Here is a 19,429-nt window from a genome sequence, read left to right on the forward strand (position 1 = left end):
AGGCCAATTCGTAACCCATTTCATGTTGATTTTGTATCGTTCTAGTTGCTTAATCGAAATGTCATGCAGTAGCAAGTCAAACACCTTCTGGAAGTCTAAGTGTATTAAGACAACACCATTGCCTCTATCAGCCACACTTATAACTTCATCAAAAAAAAAAAAAAGATATCAAGTTAGTTTGACAAGATTTATTTTCTGTAAACCCCTGTTGCATGGCATTATATTATGCTCTTTTAATTGAAGTCCCATATCAACCACTCCATTATTTTGCCCGGGATCAATGTCAGGCTGAGAGGTCTATAATTCACCAGGTGAGCTCAGGGTGGGCCCCTCTCAGTTTCTTCTGTTGAAGCTGTTCCAATTTGTATAAATAATTAAATAAGCAAACTTGGGTCTCCCACATCCCAGGAGAGTATCCTAATTATCAGTCAATCTCTCTCTCTTTCTCCCTGTGGCCCAATTAATATTTATTTATTACAAAATGGAATAGCTTTGACAGGCGAGCACCCTCTCCCAGAATATCCAATAGTCTGGTGGTTAGGGCACTCAGATGGGAGATCCAAGTTCAAGTCCCTGCGCCAAATCAGGCAGAACAAGGATTCAAAGGCAGGTGAGCGAGTGTCCTCATTAGGGGGTGTATTTTGAGACGCACATTCCCAGCCTGGAAAATTACCAATCTGGTCACCCTTGGCTGCCTTGTGTGTGAGGACCCATCCAGTAGGCATGCTCTGAGCACTCCTACTAGATCGGGCCCTGCAGACAAGATAGGCAGAGGAATGCGTAGTTGAGAATCCTACTGACACTTAGGTGTGAGTTAGGGTGCGCTCTGCACTGTCACGACTTAGGCAGTTTTGTGCATGCCCTCCAGCAGAAACTTAAGCACCTAGGAGACTTTGGCAGCAGAAACTTAGGCACCTAGGGAATTTAGGTGGCAACTAAGCAAGGGTTTGGAGGATCACAGGTGTGCCTAAATGTTGGATTTAAGGCACAGAACTGCCACTTTAGGTGCTTACATCCCTTTGTCGATTTAGTCTTTAGAGACCCTAAAAAATCTCATCCTACATTTGCAAACATGAAAATTTCAAGCAGTGACTGGGGAATGGAATTATTTCAAGGCTTTTTGGAATTAATTTCTTTCAACTTCTCATGACATTGATTCAAGGTTTATAATCTCTGTTTCCTCTTAAGATAACTTAGAGACAACCCACTGCTAGCAAACAGTACCAAAACAAAACAAAGTCCTCCCTAAAAAAAAATGTACAATGGTCAAGAGAAACTTTGGATAAGGAGAAGAAAAAAAAAACACACACACACAAATTGAGTCAGTACAATAGATAGTAAGATTTATTTGTTGATTTCCCATTCAGCAAAGTTTTATCTGTCAATCTGCCACAATTCCAAAAAGGAATTATCTCCAGAGGCCCCATGTTCTCACACACTGTGCCAATCCAGACAACGTGACTGGAGACCTGCATGTGGGAACTTGCCTTTTACAGGACAACTTAAAACAAAATCCATGCCCACTGCTATTTGATTCACGGCAGTGCCTGGATTTTCACATTGTTTGGTGTAACCTGCTCTCAGCTCTTGGGCATCCAGTGGAGAACACGACTTCCTGTTTCTGCAGAGTAGCCGAGGGAGTTCAGTTCCTTGCGTGAGAAGGTGCTGCTGAAAAAGGTTCTCACACTGAGCCGTCTAGAGACACAATACAGTTTTTCCTTTACAGCGTCTATCAGAAATAGCTCTCGTCCTGTACTTTGAGGCAAACACTTGTAATCATCAGACCAACTATGCTTCTCCTTCACCAGTGCTATTAATAGCATGTTGTTCCCTCTGAAGAAAGACAAAAGAAGAATGACGGGATCTGGTGTTTGATCACATTTTTTCATTCTCGCTGCTGCTGCTTTATTTTTTTTCATTCTGAGTTTTCTGAGCTTCAGCTGATTTTTTCCAGTTGGGGGTGAGGGTTTGGAATCCTCATTGTTTTCAGTTATGTGCCCATCCTTTCTGTGTAAACAAGCAGGGCTTCTCCAAGTCCACCGAGCAGAAGACTGTAAACAAAGCAAGGTGTAACTTTAATACTGATTAAGAACGCACACTTGATAGAAAGGCAAACGGCAGAGCATCAAAGGAAAGGAGGAAGTTTGTTTGCCTACATGTGTGTGCTTCATCAGGGTGACATTACAGAACCCCAGCATTTTTCATGACGATAAATTTTTTCACTCAGAGTGCTAAGAAATGGTTGAAACCAGAAATGGCTTGTTTCTTCAGATCTCATTGAGATATTTCCCCTCCAACATTTTAGAGATGGGTGCACATAAGTGTAAATATATAGACACAAATAGCTGCTTTATTTATTTATGTTAAAATAATTACACAGGCACGTATACACTGAAGGGAGGGAGGGAGAAGGAAGGCTTTAAACCTCATCTGGTTATTGATATAAGTGCAGACTTCCCCTTAGCAATTTCCGTTTGTATTCTAACTTGAAAATGGACTCGCTGCTTGACAAAAATGGGAAGGGAGATAAACTCTCCTGCTTTTGGGAAATGAACCAACATCTAACTGACAAGGGTGGGAAGAAACTTCCACTCTGGGCAGGTTATGCTGGACTAGCTGACCAATAGAAATGCCTGCATACTTACTGGGCACTTACAGAAGAGATGGCACACTGAACTGTTCTAACCGGAGCAGTGTGTGCACCAAGGCATATCCCTAACTCCTGTTTCTCCTGGCACTATGATGGCTCTTTCGTTCCCGCTCTCACCCTGGTCTTGGGAGCAGCTAGCGTTGGAAGCAGGGTTCCAAAGCTAGCCGAGTTCAATGGAATTGTCTTTGTTTATATAAATGTCAGTCATCAGCCCGTCCATCTTGTGCAATAGCTAGTAATCCCCAAATCTCCTCTGAAATCACATCCAAGGGGAATATGGTGAACTGCTGGCTCGTCTCCACTTCCATTGCAACAGTGAAAAGCTAAATGTAACGACTTTGCATTTTAGCCTCACAGCTTAGTTAGTTTATGAAACAGCAAAGCTCCTTATTAAACTTTATAAATAAAACAAACTTCTGTACAGGTTACTGGTAAGAAGGCGCTTATTTATTTATGTTATTCAAAAAGTATGTATAGCTGACAAGGTTGTCTGGACATTAATAGTATTATATTAACTTAAATATTAGTGTCAGTGAATTGTTTATAAACACCATGATTCCCGAAAGATGCAAACTTTATATAACAATTGTACAGTATACTATTAATACAATGATACTATTGTGCAGTATAAAGCCCTGGAGGGGTAACTGCTAGGGAGATGGCAACTTTCACATTCAGAGACAGTCCACTTTTGGCTATGGAACTATCATTAAGAAGCAATGCACTGTTAGAGGTGCAGGCTTTCAAAAGAGGTTTCAAACCAAGAACCTGGTCACTTGTAATCATTACAAATTCATGGCACTTTTCTCTGGAAACCATTAGCCTAAGTTTCCCACCTAAATTTCAGCTCCAGTTATTAACATTTATCTGCATTAATTCCTTCTGAAATTACAAGTGGATAATATGTTCTTCTTCTTTATCCCTATACGAAAGTCCTATAGAGTTCAATGGGGATTAAACCAACAGGGTCCCATAGAAATTACACTGAGAGAGAAAGAGTACTTTCTACTTTGTATAGAGTTTTTAATAGACAGTTTAATAGAGAATTAGATCTCGTCAAAAAAATTCTATAGATTGACTTAAAAATTCGATAGAGAAGATATCATTCACTATCAAACTCTATTAACTAGGACTTTTCCAAAAGGGCACTTCCTGGCTAGTCTACTGTGTTAACTGCTGTCATGTTCTATTTCAGAGGTGGCTGCACTTCAGCGGTCAGTAAAAAAACGGGTATACCAGGAGAGCTACCATATCTGTAGCATCAGTAGCTGGATACATAGTAAAGTGATTGTGGGTGGTTTGGAATGAAAGACATAAATGTGTGGTTTCTATTATGATTTCTCTTTGTGTATTTATGTATTATCACTTATCAGTCTCTATCCTCAGCCATATAACATGATCTTACTAAGTACATCTCACTAAGCTTTAAAAATATAGGTACTGTCCTCTTAGGGGGCTGCATGGGAATATAGTAGCTCACTCTGTGTGCTGCCCTTTACAATCTGGCCATCAACCAAGAGAAGAGGATGAATGTCCTTGCATTCAGGGATGCTACATGTGGCTCTTCCAACCTTGGACAGTGGTTGCCAAATACCCTAGTTTTGCAGTGGTAGCACGGGATACCAAAACATCCACCACGACACTTTCTAACACTGCCATTAATTCACGTGTTGCTCATGCCAGGCACTAACTTCCTTGTGCATGTAAAAAAGACTGGTGAGGGCCACAAAAGCAGGAGGAGTCCAACAGTGTTTCTACAGAGACAGAGCCGGGGTTAGATTATCACGAGACCCTTAACTTTTGAATTTTTCTGATTCTTGGAAACTTCAATACTTTTTCTTCAAAACTATTATACTTCAGGCTCTACATCCTGTATCTACATCCATTATCCACAGATCCTTTAGTATGCTGGATTTTATCCATATTTCCCCTTCCTGTCTCCCACTTCATCATAATCCTCTGGCTGAGGTTAAACAAAATTTTCTCTGTAATTGTTACCAACACACTGCTTTGTGGATTATCCACAAGAGTTGAGTAGTAAAAACAGGTTAGATCTGAAATCTGCTCCTTTGCTTAAATGTACCAGTGTAATGTATAGCTAGCAGAAGCCTTCATTTTAACTTCAAAATGGAGTATTGTCAAGTAATGTACCCTCAACCCTGGATTTACCTTACATTTAAAATATGGTGAATCCTTTGGATACTGTTAATTAAGGGATGAGAGTTATAAGCACCACGCTGTCACTGAGAAACTAACACACGAAATGATAGCCACTGTTAATGTTGGACCTACACCAAAAACCCCTGTGGTTTGTGATCTTATGATTGCTTTGCAGCTGCCGTAATCTAACAAACCTTATTCCAAAAACTCTGCTGAAATCCCTGATGCTACTGGTGCACACCCAGTAATGGAAGACAAAAAATATTTTTCTTAAAAATCACCTTTTTGAGTTCTCAACAATCTGAACATAACTCTGGGCTAAGGTCCCAAGCAAAGTTTCTTTTAAAATATTAATCTGTTACTTATGCATGGTAAACACATAAACTTACACATATATTACATACATACAAATGTATATAGGGTGTCATGTGCATATTGTGTGTGCAATTATGTATGTGTTTATACTATATCTATATGTACACACAGACATATACATATACACTGATCTGTATGCATGTGTATTATATATGTCAGTGCATGCATGTATATATATCATATATATGCAATATACACACACATATATATGCATGCTTGCTAATGTCCTGGGCTGGGTGTGCTGCTGTTTTCTGCCTTTGGCAACACGTCAGCAGGATGTACTGAGTTACGTACACATGGCCAGAGAAGTGACCTTCTGCAATTGCAGAAAAATACAAAAGATTTATTTTGGCATTTCTTATAAAAAAAAAGAGCCCAGTTTGACTTTAAAGTCTGCTTTCTGCAACTTGTTTTAACCTATGAGCTGTAGCTGAAAAAAAAGCAACATGAGAAATTGTTTGGGGGAAAAGGGTAGAATATGAAATGTCAGCTTTGCATAAATGTATTTTATATACATTTCACTATAGTTTTTCAAGGTCTGTTAGTGAAAAGCTTCATGTACAGAAAGCTTTAGAAGCAATGGATGCATGTTGGTGGAGGAAGTATTTTAATACTTTGACTTTCCATTATAGAGGTCACATTTCACAATGATTCTCTGCCTTGGTGTGATTAGGCATTAATATATAAAGATAACTAAGAAAGAACCAAATACAGGAAGGAAATGAGTGGTTCGTTGACTTGGAAATTCTTTAAAACAATGAAGGAAAGTCAAGCACAAAGCAAACTGGATTATTTGTGGAAGGAGGATTATTTTTCAGTTACAATGGACACACAATCAAGTTGTATAGTACAGACAAAGAGCTTAGGCCTTCATTCACTGAACCCAATCAGAATTTCTCTGCTGACTTCAGTGAGAGTTGGATCAGATCTTCAAAAATTTCAAGGTAAAATGAGACTGACTATCTACATAATACAGACTGGAATTAATTTTCTAATGTAGTGTCTAAGAGACTAGTTCTGTTTGTGTTACTCACATTGGGTGAAATTTATCCCTTTATGGACAGTCAGCACAAAGTTCATGCACCTCAAGTCCCCAAAATTTGCATGCCCATGTTTTGCATGGCTTAAAAATTCAAATCAGGGTAGTTGTATGCACAGTAGCTTGATTGGCTGCATTCACATGGTTAACAAATGCAAATCTGAGATTTTAAGTACACAAAATACTTGGTCCCACAATTTTGGGCCTAACATCATTACCACTGATATCAAATCTTGAAAACAAAATACGGTAATTTAATTCATTGCAAAGCAGAATCTCTGTGGCGCCAACCATACTACGAGGAAAACAAGAAGAGCCTGGTCTAAAGGTCTGTAAAAGTGAGAGGCTTTGGACTTTCAACAGTATCTCCATTTCTTGAGATACACCTTATTTATTAATTAATAATAATAATAATAATAATAATGTTTCTATTGCAGTAGTGCTGAAGTTATGGAACAGGACCCCATTGTGCTAGGCACTATACAAACACAAAACCAAAAGATAGATTGTAAGTATTGGGGCAGGGACTAAGCATTGATACCATTCAATAAGAATTTTGATTTGGGAGATTCTAAGTTTGTTAAGCAGACTCTTTATTACCAAATCCCATGTACTGCTTTGGACGGAGGTATGTATTATTTATCGTTATTTCATTTTATTCTTTGTATTCGCAGTCCACGCTATGTTAGGCACTGTCCATGGACACCCACAGGAACACATATGACATTGGTCAGAATGTCAGAGTTCCTGAAAATCAGGACTTCTCTGTTCTATTCCAAGCTCTGTCACTAACTCACTATGTGACACTGGATGAGTCATTTAACTGCCCTTTGCCTCACTTTATCTAGCTTGTAAAATGTGTATAGTCAACAATATCTCACAGAGGTGTCATGAGGTGTAACATCTGTAAAGAGTTTTGAGATCCTCCAAAGAAATGCTGTTCTTTTCAGATAGATTATTATACCATGCCCATCACCATGGTGTCTGAACACCTGGCTCTCCCGCTGTGCAAAATATTTTTGCTACTTGTCAGACTAGCCTTTTAAAAAGCATTTCTGGGTAAAATAATGAGTCTTGTAAAGAAATTCAATAGAAACTTCAAAATAACCATACAAATTTCAGGAAATTACTTACCAACAAACTGTTGGTACATTAACAGTCATGCCAAAGACAAATGGTGATAAACCAGCTGTGGTAACCTGTAAAATTAACAAGAAGAAAGGATTTGCCTGATATCATCATTGAAAGTTGCAACATCTTTGTTGAGATTAACTTTGTACAGGTGCACTCACACTAAGTATTTGTTTACCCCCAGGTCAGTAATCCAGCCATAACACAGATGTTCAGTGGGAAGGAGAAACCCATTGGGATGTAGAATCTGCTCATCAGGAAACTACCACTTCTATCAAACCCCTCCCCACTGACTTATGACCCTCCAGGGGGCACATGCAGGCACATCTCCTTGCCCTGGCCAGTAGAAGGAAGGGGCAAAAACTATGAAAAGAACCTTATCCTGGAAGTGACCTAGCACTTAGGGAATCAGGGTCCACACGGCAAGCCAGGAGCAGCAAGCACACTGAATACAGCAGAAACCACAGGGGAACTGTGTGCAGAGCAGGCTGCAGCAGCAGCCAGGGAATCACAGGTGGAATGGGATGTGACTGTAGGACATTGCAGCTGGGTTCAAGTCTGCACAGAACTTGTGGAAAAGCAACAGAGACTGGGCAAGGAGCCAGTGCCGAGGGGCCCCAACGAGATAGATCACTAACTGATCCTGGCCAGGAAATCTGTATTCTCCTATTTGTCTCTAGCAGAGACTGGACTGGAGAGACATGCCAGGCACTGGGCCTGAGGAGCCCTAACCCTCTAGCAGACTACCACTGTTTAAGCCACAGTACCTAGCGTATTGCAACCTTCCCCTTCCTGCCAGCCCTACTAAAATACCCCTTCATTTAGCCACATGTCCGAATCATTATTGGGACCTACCAAGGGCCTATAGGATGTAGCATCTGAAAGGCCTTCAACTCTTGCCTCTGAGCAGGGGTACACCCAGCACATCACTCGGACCATCAAGGTTTAGTGTGCCACAGCACTACCAGATGTAACAATTACATCAGGATGGAGTAAAGGTGAACAAGACTTGAGGATGATAGGAGATAGTGCAATGTAAATTCATATCTAATACACTATTGGAGGGGAAAAGGCCAGTGCACTTTTGGTCTGCAAACACAGGAGCATCAGGCTAGGTCCTCCACAGTAACCAAGTTGCACTCAGGGTAGTCTAGGAGGATGGGGCAAAGGTGATTTTATGCCATCTTTGCAGTGGTCTGATCTCAGGGATAGCTGGAAACTAGGCCAGATCCAAGGTATGAGTGAGCAGTCTCCAGGCATGTCCCTGTCCCCCATGGCCCCAAAGACCTGTTCTGGCAGCCAGGGATATAATGATATCCATATATAATGAATGGCTCCTTGGCCATGCTCTCTTTTCCCCAAACACTCCCCCTACAAATGGGGCAGGTGTCAAAGCTGCTATGCCGACCCTCTGCCATGTGAGGACTCCCCTTACTGAGGAAGAATCCCCCCCCCCCCCACACACACACACACAGGCAGAATCTTCAGGCAACCAGTTAAGCTGGTTTTAAAGCTGCTTTGTGTCACTGGTAGAACAAAGCAGGGAGAACAGGCCCCAGATATTGCCCACCATATTATGGTATCTATCCCTGACTCTACAGCGCCGTTGCTACCACAGCTGCAGTGCTGCATTAAGTTCTGGGAACCTCATTGCCAGACCAATAACATAAAATGGAAGGAGTTCTGAGAACAGTGACAGAAGTGATCAGGGAGAAGGAATTGATTTTCAATGAAAGATTAGGATAAATAATGTCTATAGAAAAGGATGACAAGGTGACAGTCTACACATGCAAACACTGACGAGTGAAAGGGATTATTTAGGGTAGTACAGCAGGGTATAACAAGAGTAACAGGATGAAGCAAAATATTTAGACGGTTATCAGGAAAGACTTCCTGACAGTAAGATTTATTAGCTTGTCTAATTGTCTCTCAAGGGAGTGCTGGAAACCTAGGCTCATTTAAAACTTGACAAAACACTAGCATAAGTGCAACGGGGAGCATGAAGCCATTTCAGAGCAGACTCTGCTTCACAGTAACTCTGAGTTACATTGTTAGCCCATATCGGTTACATTTATGAGATCATTGCCCTTTCAAAAACAGGCTCAGACCCCTGAGTCTGTCTGAGCTGTTCTCAGCACAAGACCAGGACCAAAAGGAAAGGTGGCTCTGGGCCATCTCTCCACTCCCAGTCCTGAGGCCAACTGGGGGCTGAACCAAGTAATCCAAATTATGTCAGCTAGAACAGTTTCATGGGAACCGCGATGCTGGTTGGGAACTATCCAAGCACAGTGCACCCCAGCCAGGTCCTCTTCTGCCCCAGCCCACCAAGGAATGCCCCCTACTCCTGCGAGAGGGGAGAAAGGAGAAGAGATGCCTATGCTGGCTTTATGCCACCTAAGAATTGCTGTAAATTAGGGAAAACTCCAGAAATTCCCGTTTGTATCGCTAGAGCAGTGCAAAGGGGACAAAGCCAGGGGTGCACATCTGACCCAGCATGTGTAGCATTGGGACTTCCGGTTTACTGCATGGAATTATTGTAATTAATGTGGCCATATGTATCTCTAACTGACATAATCTACCTGGCCATCTGTCTTAGGTGTTTCTAAAGCGCCGCCCTACACCTTAACATGGGCAAAACTGTAAAGCATGAAATTAAGAGAATAATTAAGCCACCTCTCCATGAGAACATTTCACTACAAAACACCTATATAATGTATAGGTCAAAACGCACTAGTTATCTGCGTTTTTCTCACCTTTATATCCATATGCCAATGAAAATTAAACAAAAAAACCAGGGAAAAGGTCCTAACTATAGCTACACTGCAGGTTCCAAAATGCTGCAGTGTTAGCACCCAAATGAGATTAGTGGAGGGTGGCACAGTTCACTGTTCTCAGAGTCACTGCTTGAGGCTATCTGCAGACTCAGGAAGACAGAATGCAATAGTTTGCATGCCATTCACATTTGGAAGGTTATCTTTGCAACCAGCAGGGCTAGAAACTTACTGAAAAAAAAATTATGCTCAGATATTAGAGAATCTGAGATATTAGAGAATATGTCATGCAGGTCACATATACCCAGCCTGGTTGCTGTATTTATTTGTATAAAATATTTGTATAAAATCTAAGAACCTGCACCTTACCGTAATGGGTTTGATTTTGATCTTACATACATTGGTGTAGCTTTATTAATTTTAGTGGAATTACTCCTGATTTACTTAAGTGTAAGTGAGAGTAGAGTCAAGTGTACTGAGCTTGCATTACACTAATGCTGGGGTAGTAGGCTGAGAAGTATAATGCTCATTCCCAAGCACGTAAATAGAAATCAGTATAGGATGGATGCTGTGATAGTTATAGAACTACTTATCTTTTAAAACAGTTTGCTATTCTTTCACTATAAGGAACTAAAGTGTCATTTTTTAAAGTGACCCAAGGTATGGTTATGTCACATTGTAGAGTTGTGTTTACAGGTAACTTGACAGGAGGCCAAAAAAGGGAAACAGATAAATGACAAACTCATTGAGAACTGCCCTTATTAAAAATATTATACTATTCAACAGTAATCACCCGCAAACCTCTGCACAAACACTACTGTAAGCTGTAGCCTTTTGGACAATTACTGTAGAACACTTGTATTTTTTACTTATATAAGAATGTCTTGATGCCAAATAGAATCAAAATGTCTCTGAGAGCAGAAGTACTAAGTGTATGCAAGAAAAAAACAAAAGAAAAAAACATTCTGCACAGAAACTTCCAACTTATCTTTTTCATTTAAAAAAAAGGAAACGTTTGAAAATGAAAAACAAATTTTCAGGGAAATCAAGCATGTAACTTGCTCTAGGGTAAAATTGGGAACACATGGCTCCAGTCCAAAAGCTAATTTTTCTTTTACTAAACTTAAACAAAATGTGTTGACCTGTTTTTAATTTACATGTACATTTACTTATACTTATAAAAAAAGCCAGAAAAAGGCACGTATCCACATGCTCTAGGTGCCCTTGACATAACTTTAAAAACACATCCTAAGTATACCAGTTTAGGATTGCTCTCCATAATCTCCCTTTTCCCCTAAAATAATTATGGCACATCTTGTAATACTTAGGAAAGAACAATTTCTAGCCATCAAAGCATTTGCGTCACCTGACGCTGTTATTGAAAAATAATTTCAACCCCTATCCACGCGAAAAGAAAAAAACAGCTTTCTTTAAAAAGCAATCACTCTTAAGAGAAATAAGATCATTAGTCACATGTGCCTCAGTAACACAACTTATTTAGACTTGATATTTTGATCAAACCTACCTATCTCAATTCCAGCTATTTCTGTCAATCCAATTGCTGATCTATCTAGATGTAACTTTACATGTAGGCAGAACAAACAGCTCAGGAATAAAGACTACAGTACTATTAGTACATATCACTTAAGAGTGTTTGTCAAAGTCTTAACTAAAAACATAGCCACATCCTCTGGAAATGTTGTAGGGTGAAACATATAGGGACAGCATCCAAAGTGCCTGGAAACTACCTTGATTTCAGCATGTTTTTAAGGCCATCACTTTGCTTCCTCCTACGGTCTCTTGTATTCTCAGATAAAACAGGATCATATACATCAATTACACTTTGTATTTGCAAATCTGCTTTTGTGAATTCATGACCCTTGTTCATTTGCATCCTCACATTATGACCAATTAGAGTTCAGTACTGACTGGTTTTAAAAGGAGCCCCATCCAGTCCTCCTCATCCAGAAAGATGGTATTCATGGCCTGGCAACTGAAGAGTGAAGGTGTAATAACAGGAGCAAATGTGGAGAGGGATCCTCAGAGGACCTTGGTGGTGTAAAGAAACATCCCTACCATTCATAAAAGGAGGTTTTGCTTTTAAAAAGATGTTTCTGTGGTCTCCATCTCTGCAGTACTCAGTCACTCCACAAATGTTAATGAACTAGGCCTCACAACCCACCCGTAAAGTAGGGAAGTATTAATATCCCATTTTACAGCTGGAAAAACTGAAATACACAGTTTAAAAGCAAGATTGCATCTTGCCCAATGCACCTGTGCTACTGTGATTCTCAGGATCATGATTCATTCCTTGGTTAGCTTCTGGGGCAGTGCAACTAGGTGCTGCCCTTTAGGGTAGATGGTAAATTGACAATCTAGCCCTAAATGACTTGCCCAAGGTCTCTCAGGCAGTCTGTGGCATAGCCAGAAATTAAGCCGAGATCTCCTGGTTCCTACTCTTGTGCCTTATCCATGAGTCCATTTGTACATTCTGGAGCAGGAGGGTAAAAGGAAAATCCTTAACCTTCTGAGAATTCACTCCCTGGGCATCAACCCTGACCAACTAGTCAGTTTTCTCTCAATTATCTCTAGGATGTTCTCAAACTACAAAATTTGGATCTGAATTTTAAATACCCCAAAGTTTACAGATGTTCAGATCCAGGGTTTTCATTTGGACCATTATAAAGGTAAGGGCCATTTGCAAACTTCAGATCCATATCCAGTTCAGATTTTACCTTCTTACTCCAGAGTTCAGGGGTGTATGCAAGATTTTGGTTTAGACTTATCTGATTATTTAACATGGCAATATTATTTCACTATAGCCTATAAAAAGTACTTATTTCCTTTAATTCACCATATCTTTGTAAGAAAACATAATGTCATAGTTCTCACCAGCTCTTATAGTAACTGAATATGGAATAATTTATAGTTTACTTACCCAAAGTCAATCCATTTAACCTCACTTCCCCAATCTGCCAAAACTTCTATACCCTTTTGAAAATATGTATTTTTCAAAAGACAGTGTTTTGAAACAACCTTTCAAGTTCACTCACTGATCAAAATAAATCTTCCTGTCTATTTATCATCAGTGTCATCTTCTCCATACAGAGAAGACAAAAGCTTCTGATATACGTAACTTTTGTTTTCATTTCATTGAAACAACGTCAGGCTCTTTATAGATATGGTATTTGTTTCACCCTTCGTCTGTACCTATTTTTCCAGCCTCTCAGGGCCAAAAAACCATCAAGGGAATGGATTAGTGCCAGTGCCACTGGAAACAGTTAAATCAGGTTAGTCTAATATTATCAGTAGTGCAAAAATCACTGCATGCAATATCAATACTGATGACTATTCTTTTACTTCTTCAGGGAGACCCATTGAAATAGTGTCCCAGACTGCAGGATTATTTCCAATGCATGCATATTTGAGCACCTGCCTTTGCATGGGCAGTCAGTTACCTCAGTTATCAAAACAAATTGGGTATTTGCACCTAATTAAATACTCGTTTTTATCTAAATGTTGAAATTGCTCACACACATTTGGGAACAGAAACGTAGAGAGAGATCTCAGTCCTGTCTATTAAAATATTTTATACATGTAGCCCTAAACCATACCAACGACATTCAAGGTGCTTAAGACTTCAGCTTCACAGTAACAATTGAAAAGTTAATATACAGAAACTCTTCTCTGGGAGATGCAAATTCTCATCAGGGTATCAATCTTGTAAAAAAAACAAAGAACATTAATGACATTTGTCAGCCGTCAACATTTGTACTGATATTCTCCCAAAAGCATTTGAGAGCGTAGGCAGGTTATTTTGCTTGTCTCTTGTCATTTATTCAAAGACTTTCCTGTAGGTTGTTTTATGTTTTTGATGCTTCATGTTGGGTCAGAAGTTAATTGCAGTGAAAATAAAATAGGTTTATTTTATTTACTCTAGGATTAGTGTCTTACCAGTGCAACTAGGGGGTTTGACTTCCAGGCCCTATTTAGATACTGGATGCTGACATTATTGCCGCTGCCGTCACTTTGCATGTAATTAGTTGTGCTTTTAGCAATCTCTTTGAATTCACCATTCTTATGTTAATAATTAATAACGTACGGAGAATGATAGAGCATACAGAAGTAAGGAAAGTGCACGAGAAGGGGGAACAGCTTTTCTCTGCGGGGGTGGAGACATCTGAAAGTGGGTAGGCAAATGTGAAACAAGGGTGCTCAAAGCAAGTTTATAGAGGCAGGTAAAGCTCACTCTGTATGTGACTCAGAACAAGGCATGCCATGACACTACCTACTCTCTGCTCTGCCTGTCCCAATCACAGGGTTGTCAGGCACCCCTTGAGGAGCATCTGGTAGCAGCCCTGCCTTCCCCCAGCAGCTCCTATGTAAGCGGAAGAGGGACATGTGGAGTGGTGAGCTCACACACTCCTTCCTTCCTCCCCTCCTGCTGAGCAACTGCCTAAGGGCTGGGCAGAATCTAGTCATTATGCTGTCAGCACACAGATTTATTACATGGTCTGCCCAGCTTAATGCTGTCGTGTGCACTGAACACGGGCCCGTTTTGCCCTCCAGCCAATCCAAATACCTGAGAATGAAACAGTTACTACAAGTGTGTTAGTTGCCGTCTAAAGACCATGCTATGTTTGGTGTGCTGGCATCGGTGTCACTGAGAGCAAAAAATGTTGGGCTTTCCCCAGGTCACTAATACAATGTTTCTTAACCTTTTTGATACCAGAGACCGGTTTGCTGCCTTCCTAAACTGCGTCAGGGACATCCCAGGGACTGACACTGATCCATGGACAGGCCATTGAGAAACACTGCTCTAATACATTTCACCTCAGATAACCTGCTTCCCTTGTTTGATCTGCTGACCTTTAAGGACAGAGTCACAACTTTTGGAAGCAATAGTTTCCAATTCTTCGGTGTTAAGGCATCATTTGTATTGCTTATGAAACAGGTGGCTCTCTGATTGCACTCCCTCTTGTCAGAGGATTTCCCAGTGCTCTTGATTCAAGGGGCTGCCCCACTAGCTGAAACAGTTGGGTTAAGGGGCATATTTTGCCCATGTGTTTATCCTGGCAGACCAATATAGCCCAGTAAAATCCTTTCCAAGGGTCCTTCCTAGTACCTTGCCATAAGTGTTTAATACATCTGGCTCAAAATCCAGGGGAAAGGAGACTTTATAGGGTAGTGTGGAGGTGGAGAAATTCTGCCCTTACAGCCTTTCATCTCATATCTGGAGGGTGGCATTACCATTTTGAAATACTGACGTTAGGGAACCAATATGGGGTGGCTAGCTTCCAAAAGTTTTCCAAATTGTGCAAGAAATGCCCTCTCATTCTGATTGTCCATTTGTTTGGGAGTTTAATGGGAAAACTCTAGGTTTCCCAGTACTTTATCCCCAAATTCTCCCTCTAATCACAATGGGAACTGTCTATCCCAGAGTACTCCCTTTTCTTATCTGACTTTGTCTTGATGTCCCTGGAGAACACTTCTCATGTATCTATGCAGGACTGGAGAGGACACGCAGTGGCTTTTTCTGGGTTGAAATTTCCCTGTCCAGGAACCTGGAGGAATCTTCTTTGGCTAATGCCTACCCTGCACAACTTTCCTTGGGTTATATTTTGATTGGTGACCATGAGGGCAGGGGAGTATGTGCTATTGTTGTTCTTCCTCCTCTTTCCTTTGTCTCTAAGAGAGGTTATTTGTGTCATCTCCCTGCCCTGCTTGGAAGTGGTCTGGCCGTAACTGACAGACCTCTAGTTCTCTTCCATGCTACCCTTTCTTCTGGAGAAGGACCAGGGTTATATCTGTCATGTGGGACAGGTGCAGGAAGAAATTTGCGTGGGCCTGGGCTTTGTGCTTGGAATGTGGAACACTCCCAGCACCCTTGCAACCTATATTCACACCTCCCTCCACACGACACCCCTTGCATTCTACAAGATGAGGGAGAGCAAGACGGGGGCCGTCTCCCAGCTGCTGCGCTTAGCTGAGTGGCAGCTTTGTTCTCCTCTCCTACTCCACTCAGCTAACCAGCAGTTCTAGGCAGCCTATCAGTGGCTTTTAACAGCCTTCCATCACCAATCTGCTGAATGATGGCTGTCAGACCAGGGGTGCTTCTGTTAGTGAAGCTCTCAGAGGCTACCAAGGCCTTTCCCAGCAATGCTCATTTTAGAAGAGGTGTTCAGTGTATGTGTTTAGGCCACAGGGTTTGAACTGGGGAGCTCCATCTCCTTGTGCTTGGCTGTTGCTGTCTGCCAGTGATCTCACTCTGTAGCCTGTGTCACTACCTCATTAGTCTGCTGCTGTAGCTGAGTGATCACTGTAGTACTATTTATACCATAATGATGTGTGATATAAATAGTTAGATAGCATTGCCATTCTGCTGATTTATTATCTGCCAGTCTTTACTTCCCATCTTGGATATTATTATTTCTTCAATGTCCATCTCTTTGTTTGGTTTGTTTCATTTGTTCTCATTACTATCTCTTTGCTCTGTGATCTGTTGAGATAAGTTTGCAATAAAACTAAGGCTCCAGTTCTACACTGCTTCCAGAATCAGGGCGTTAGATAGTTAAAGCAACATTACCAACCTACTCAAATTCACTCAGCACCTTATCTTTTAAGATTTATATTTTATATACAGTGTTTGCTTCTTATTCTGGAAGAGCATTTGAATGCCAGAGAACTGCTCAACTGTTTACTGATTTCACAATTATTCTATGCTTCATAAACTAGTTATATAGTGCTGAATTCTGTCTTTATATTTTTTTTAATGCAGCCACTTCTGCGATAGAAGACGGCAGTTGTTTAACAGCACACAGCAACACTACAAGTGAGAACAGAAAGTAAAGAATAACTTATCTTTTGAATGTAAATGGCTGATTTGGAATTTGGGCAGGGCACCTCTCCTTTTAAAGCAAAAGCACCCTTATATCTTTAATGGTCACATATGATCAAGAGTAAGATCATACTTTTTTCTCATGTGAAAGTCTGCAACTGTTCATGTATATACTGTAAATATATATATAAACACACATAATGTGATAATAAGTAACCCATTAATTTTCAGGGTAAGATGACTGAAATATTGCAAGTACGTCATGACTCACTTTAATTACTTCCCCAAAAACAAAAGACATCTTGAGATTTTAACAAAAACCTTTTTTCTCTCATAAAACTCAAGACTTGGTTGAAATTGTGGTAGCTATTTCTTTTTGGACATCAAATATCCATCCCACCCTACCTTCTCTCTTGTGCCCAAACATCAGACGTCCTTTAATAATACAGAGAGAACCAAAACAAGAAGCATACGGTGTCTGCTACTGATGACAATGGCCAAAACACACATTCCCCCTTCCTATGAGTAATGTGATTGGTGGCACTACACCAGACAGCTTTGGCCTATAAAATGAAGAGCAGTTATAGAACTCAACTCAATTTTAACTCTGCTTTGGTTTGTGTTAAAAGATTTCTCTGCAATGTGACCACTGTATATATAAACCAGACAGTGATTTTTTTCACCAGTTCAAAGAAGAAAAGAGAGAACTTTATGCATACAAGTTCTTCATGTGGTCTGCTTTGTTGTATAAAACTGCTTTCAACCAAGATTCAAACAGGTGCACAAGTTTATCCTCTATTAACAAAGCCTGCTTAGCGGAAGCCTAGGAGCACTGGCGAATCCAGGCAACAGTTGAAGTCTTGTCAAATGAGGATAACCGAGGGCACTGAAGGACTGGAAATAGTGAATTTCATTAGGCCCAACTAACTTTGTCTTTCTGATTTTATAAGAAGATTATTTTTCCATTCTTGCTGCTGTTGGTACATGCACATTAGACCAAGAGATAGATATTCTTGCATTTCGAGACTATGTAATCAATTCCCAAGGCACAAAATTCATATTTTCAATACGTCACTGTCAAAAACCCCTCTCATTAAAGAAAGACATGTTGCTATCCCCCCAGTGCTCAGTGAAGGACAGCATATAAGACATTGTTTTTTCTCCACTGTCACGTCAACATCCCAAAATGTCCTGTTTTCCCCCAATTTCTTCCCATTAACCCCAGATGCCTCAAACTGCTGGTGTCTCTCTTCTCGGACAGTTGAGTCCAAGAAGTTAGTAGGGATAACTGATTTGTCCTATTAATTATTATTATTATGGTTATTACATTTGTATATAGTGCAATAGGTGTGCATGAAAGGACAGCAACAAAAAAAGTAGTATGTTCTACGTGCTAGAATGATAGGAACTGCTGTAATGGAACAGACCAATGGTTTGTCTGCTCATGTATCCTGTCTCAGGTACTGGCCAGCGTAAGAGGTTTCAGAAGAATGCGTCTAGCTGTGCTACAGATGTATTCTGCAGAGGGAGGGAGATTGACCCTAATTTGTGTTCACTTCTTGCTCTGAAGCATGGGGTTTGCTAGTCCTTGCGCTTTTGTCCTAGAAAGAATGCCATACATCCAGGGTCTGGTTCCTGCTCCTATTGAAGTCACTGAGTTCACTGGAGCAGGACTGGACCTGTAAAATGTACAATCCTCTCTTTAATCCTACTAAATTGATTGCCTCAATATCGTTCATTTTATGTCCTGAATGTCACAGGTTAATTACGCAGTATATTGAATCGAAGAAGCATTGCCTTTTAGCTGTTTGAAAATTACTGCCTTCCAGTTTTATGGAGTGACCAGTTGTTCTAATGCTCTGCTGCTGGGCGGTAGTGCAATAAAACACACTTGATCCACGGCTAAGCCCAGCACCAGCTAGTGTGTTTGTATTCTGAGTGATTCTTCACCTCAGTCTCCAGACTTTCAAGGTTACAAAAGAGAAAAGGATCAGCATAGGAAATGGTGGTAGCCTAGTAACAAAAAAAGTAAATTAAATTTTAAGAAATGCTCATCCCAAAAGAAGGTGGCCACCCACTAGAGCTATGGAAACAGCTTTACAGATAGAGCAAAGATCAACTAATGGCTGGCTTTTTGTCAGTTGTTTTGGCTTTGAGAGTTTTGGTATATTGCCCTGTCACAGGGTGGACTGGCCCTTTAAGGGGCTTTGGGCTCAGCCCCAGTTGCGCCTAGGTTATGTGCCTCACACCTGGCAGAGGCCACATGTGAGGGGGGCATGTGGGGTCACGTCCCCCAGATTTGCCACTTAGCTTGTACTGAGCATGCTCACATGGTCTGAGTATGCTCAGTAACACTGCTGAAGCTGGCTGCCTTCACTCTGCCCTTCCCCCCGCCCTCCACCAGGCACCAGCTGAGCAAGCTGGTGCTTGGGGCGGCAGATTGTTCGAGGCGGCATTCTGACCAA

General features: G+C 40.8%; 1 protein-coding gene across 3 annotated transcripts in view; it reads right to left on the reverse strand.

Annotated features, from left to right (window-relative positions):
- Window positions 1–1,343: 1,343 nt before the first annotated feature.
- Window positions 1,344–19,429, reverse strand: part of TMEM241 (transmembrane protein 241) — a 79,412-nt gene continuing 61,326 nt past the window's right edge. For all 3 annotated transcript variants that reach the window (XM_026661606.1, XM_026661600.1, XM_026661597.1), the window contains 2 exons: window positions 7,359–7,423; window positions 1,344–2,051 (listed from right to left, as the gene is read on the reverse strand). In XM_026661606.1, the coding sequence (XP_026517391.1) occupies window positions 1,991–2,051; window positions 7,359–7,423 (126 nt within the window). In that variant the 3' untranslated portion in view covers window positions 1,344–1,990. The remainder of the gene's footprint in view (window positions 2,052–7,358; window positions 7,424–19,429) is intronic.

The sequence above is a fragment of the Terrapene carolina genome, unplaced genomic scaffold, assembly GCF_002925995.2.
Source record: "Terrapene carolina triunguis isolate 2854851 unplaced genomic scaffold, T_m_triunguis-2.0 Scaffold58, whole genome shotgun sequence".
Taxonomy (NCBI): domain Eukaryota; kingdom Metazoa; phylum Chordata; order Testudines; family Emydidae; genus Terrapene; species Terrapene triunguis.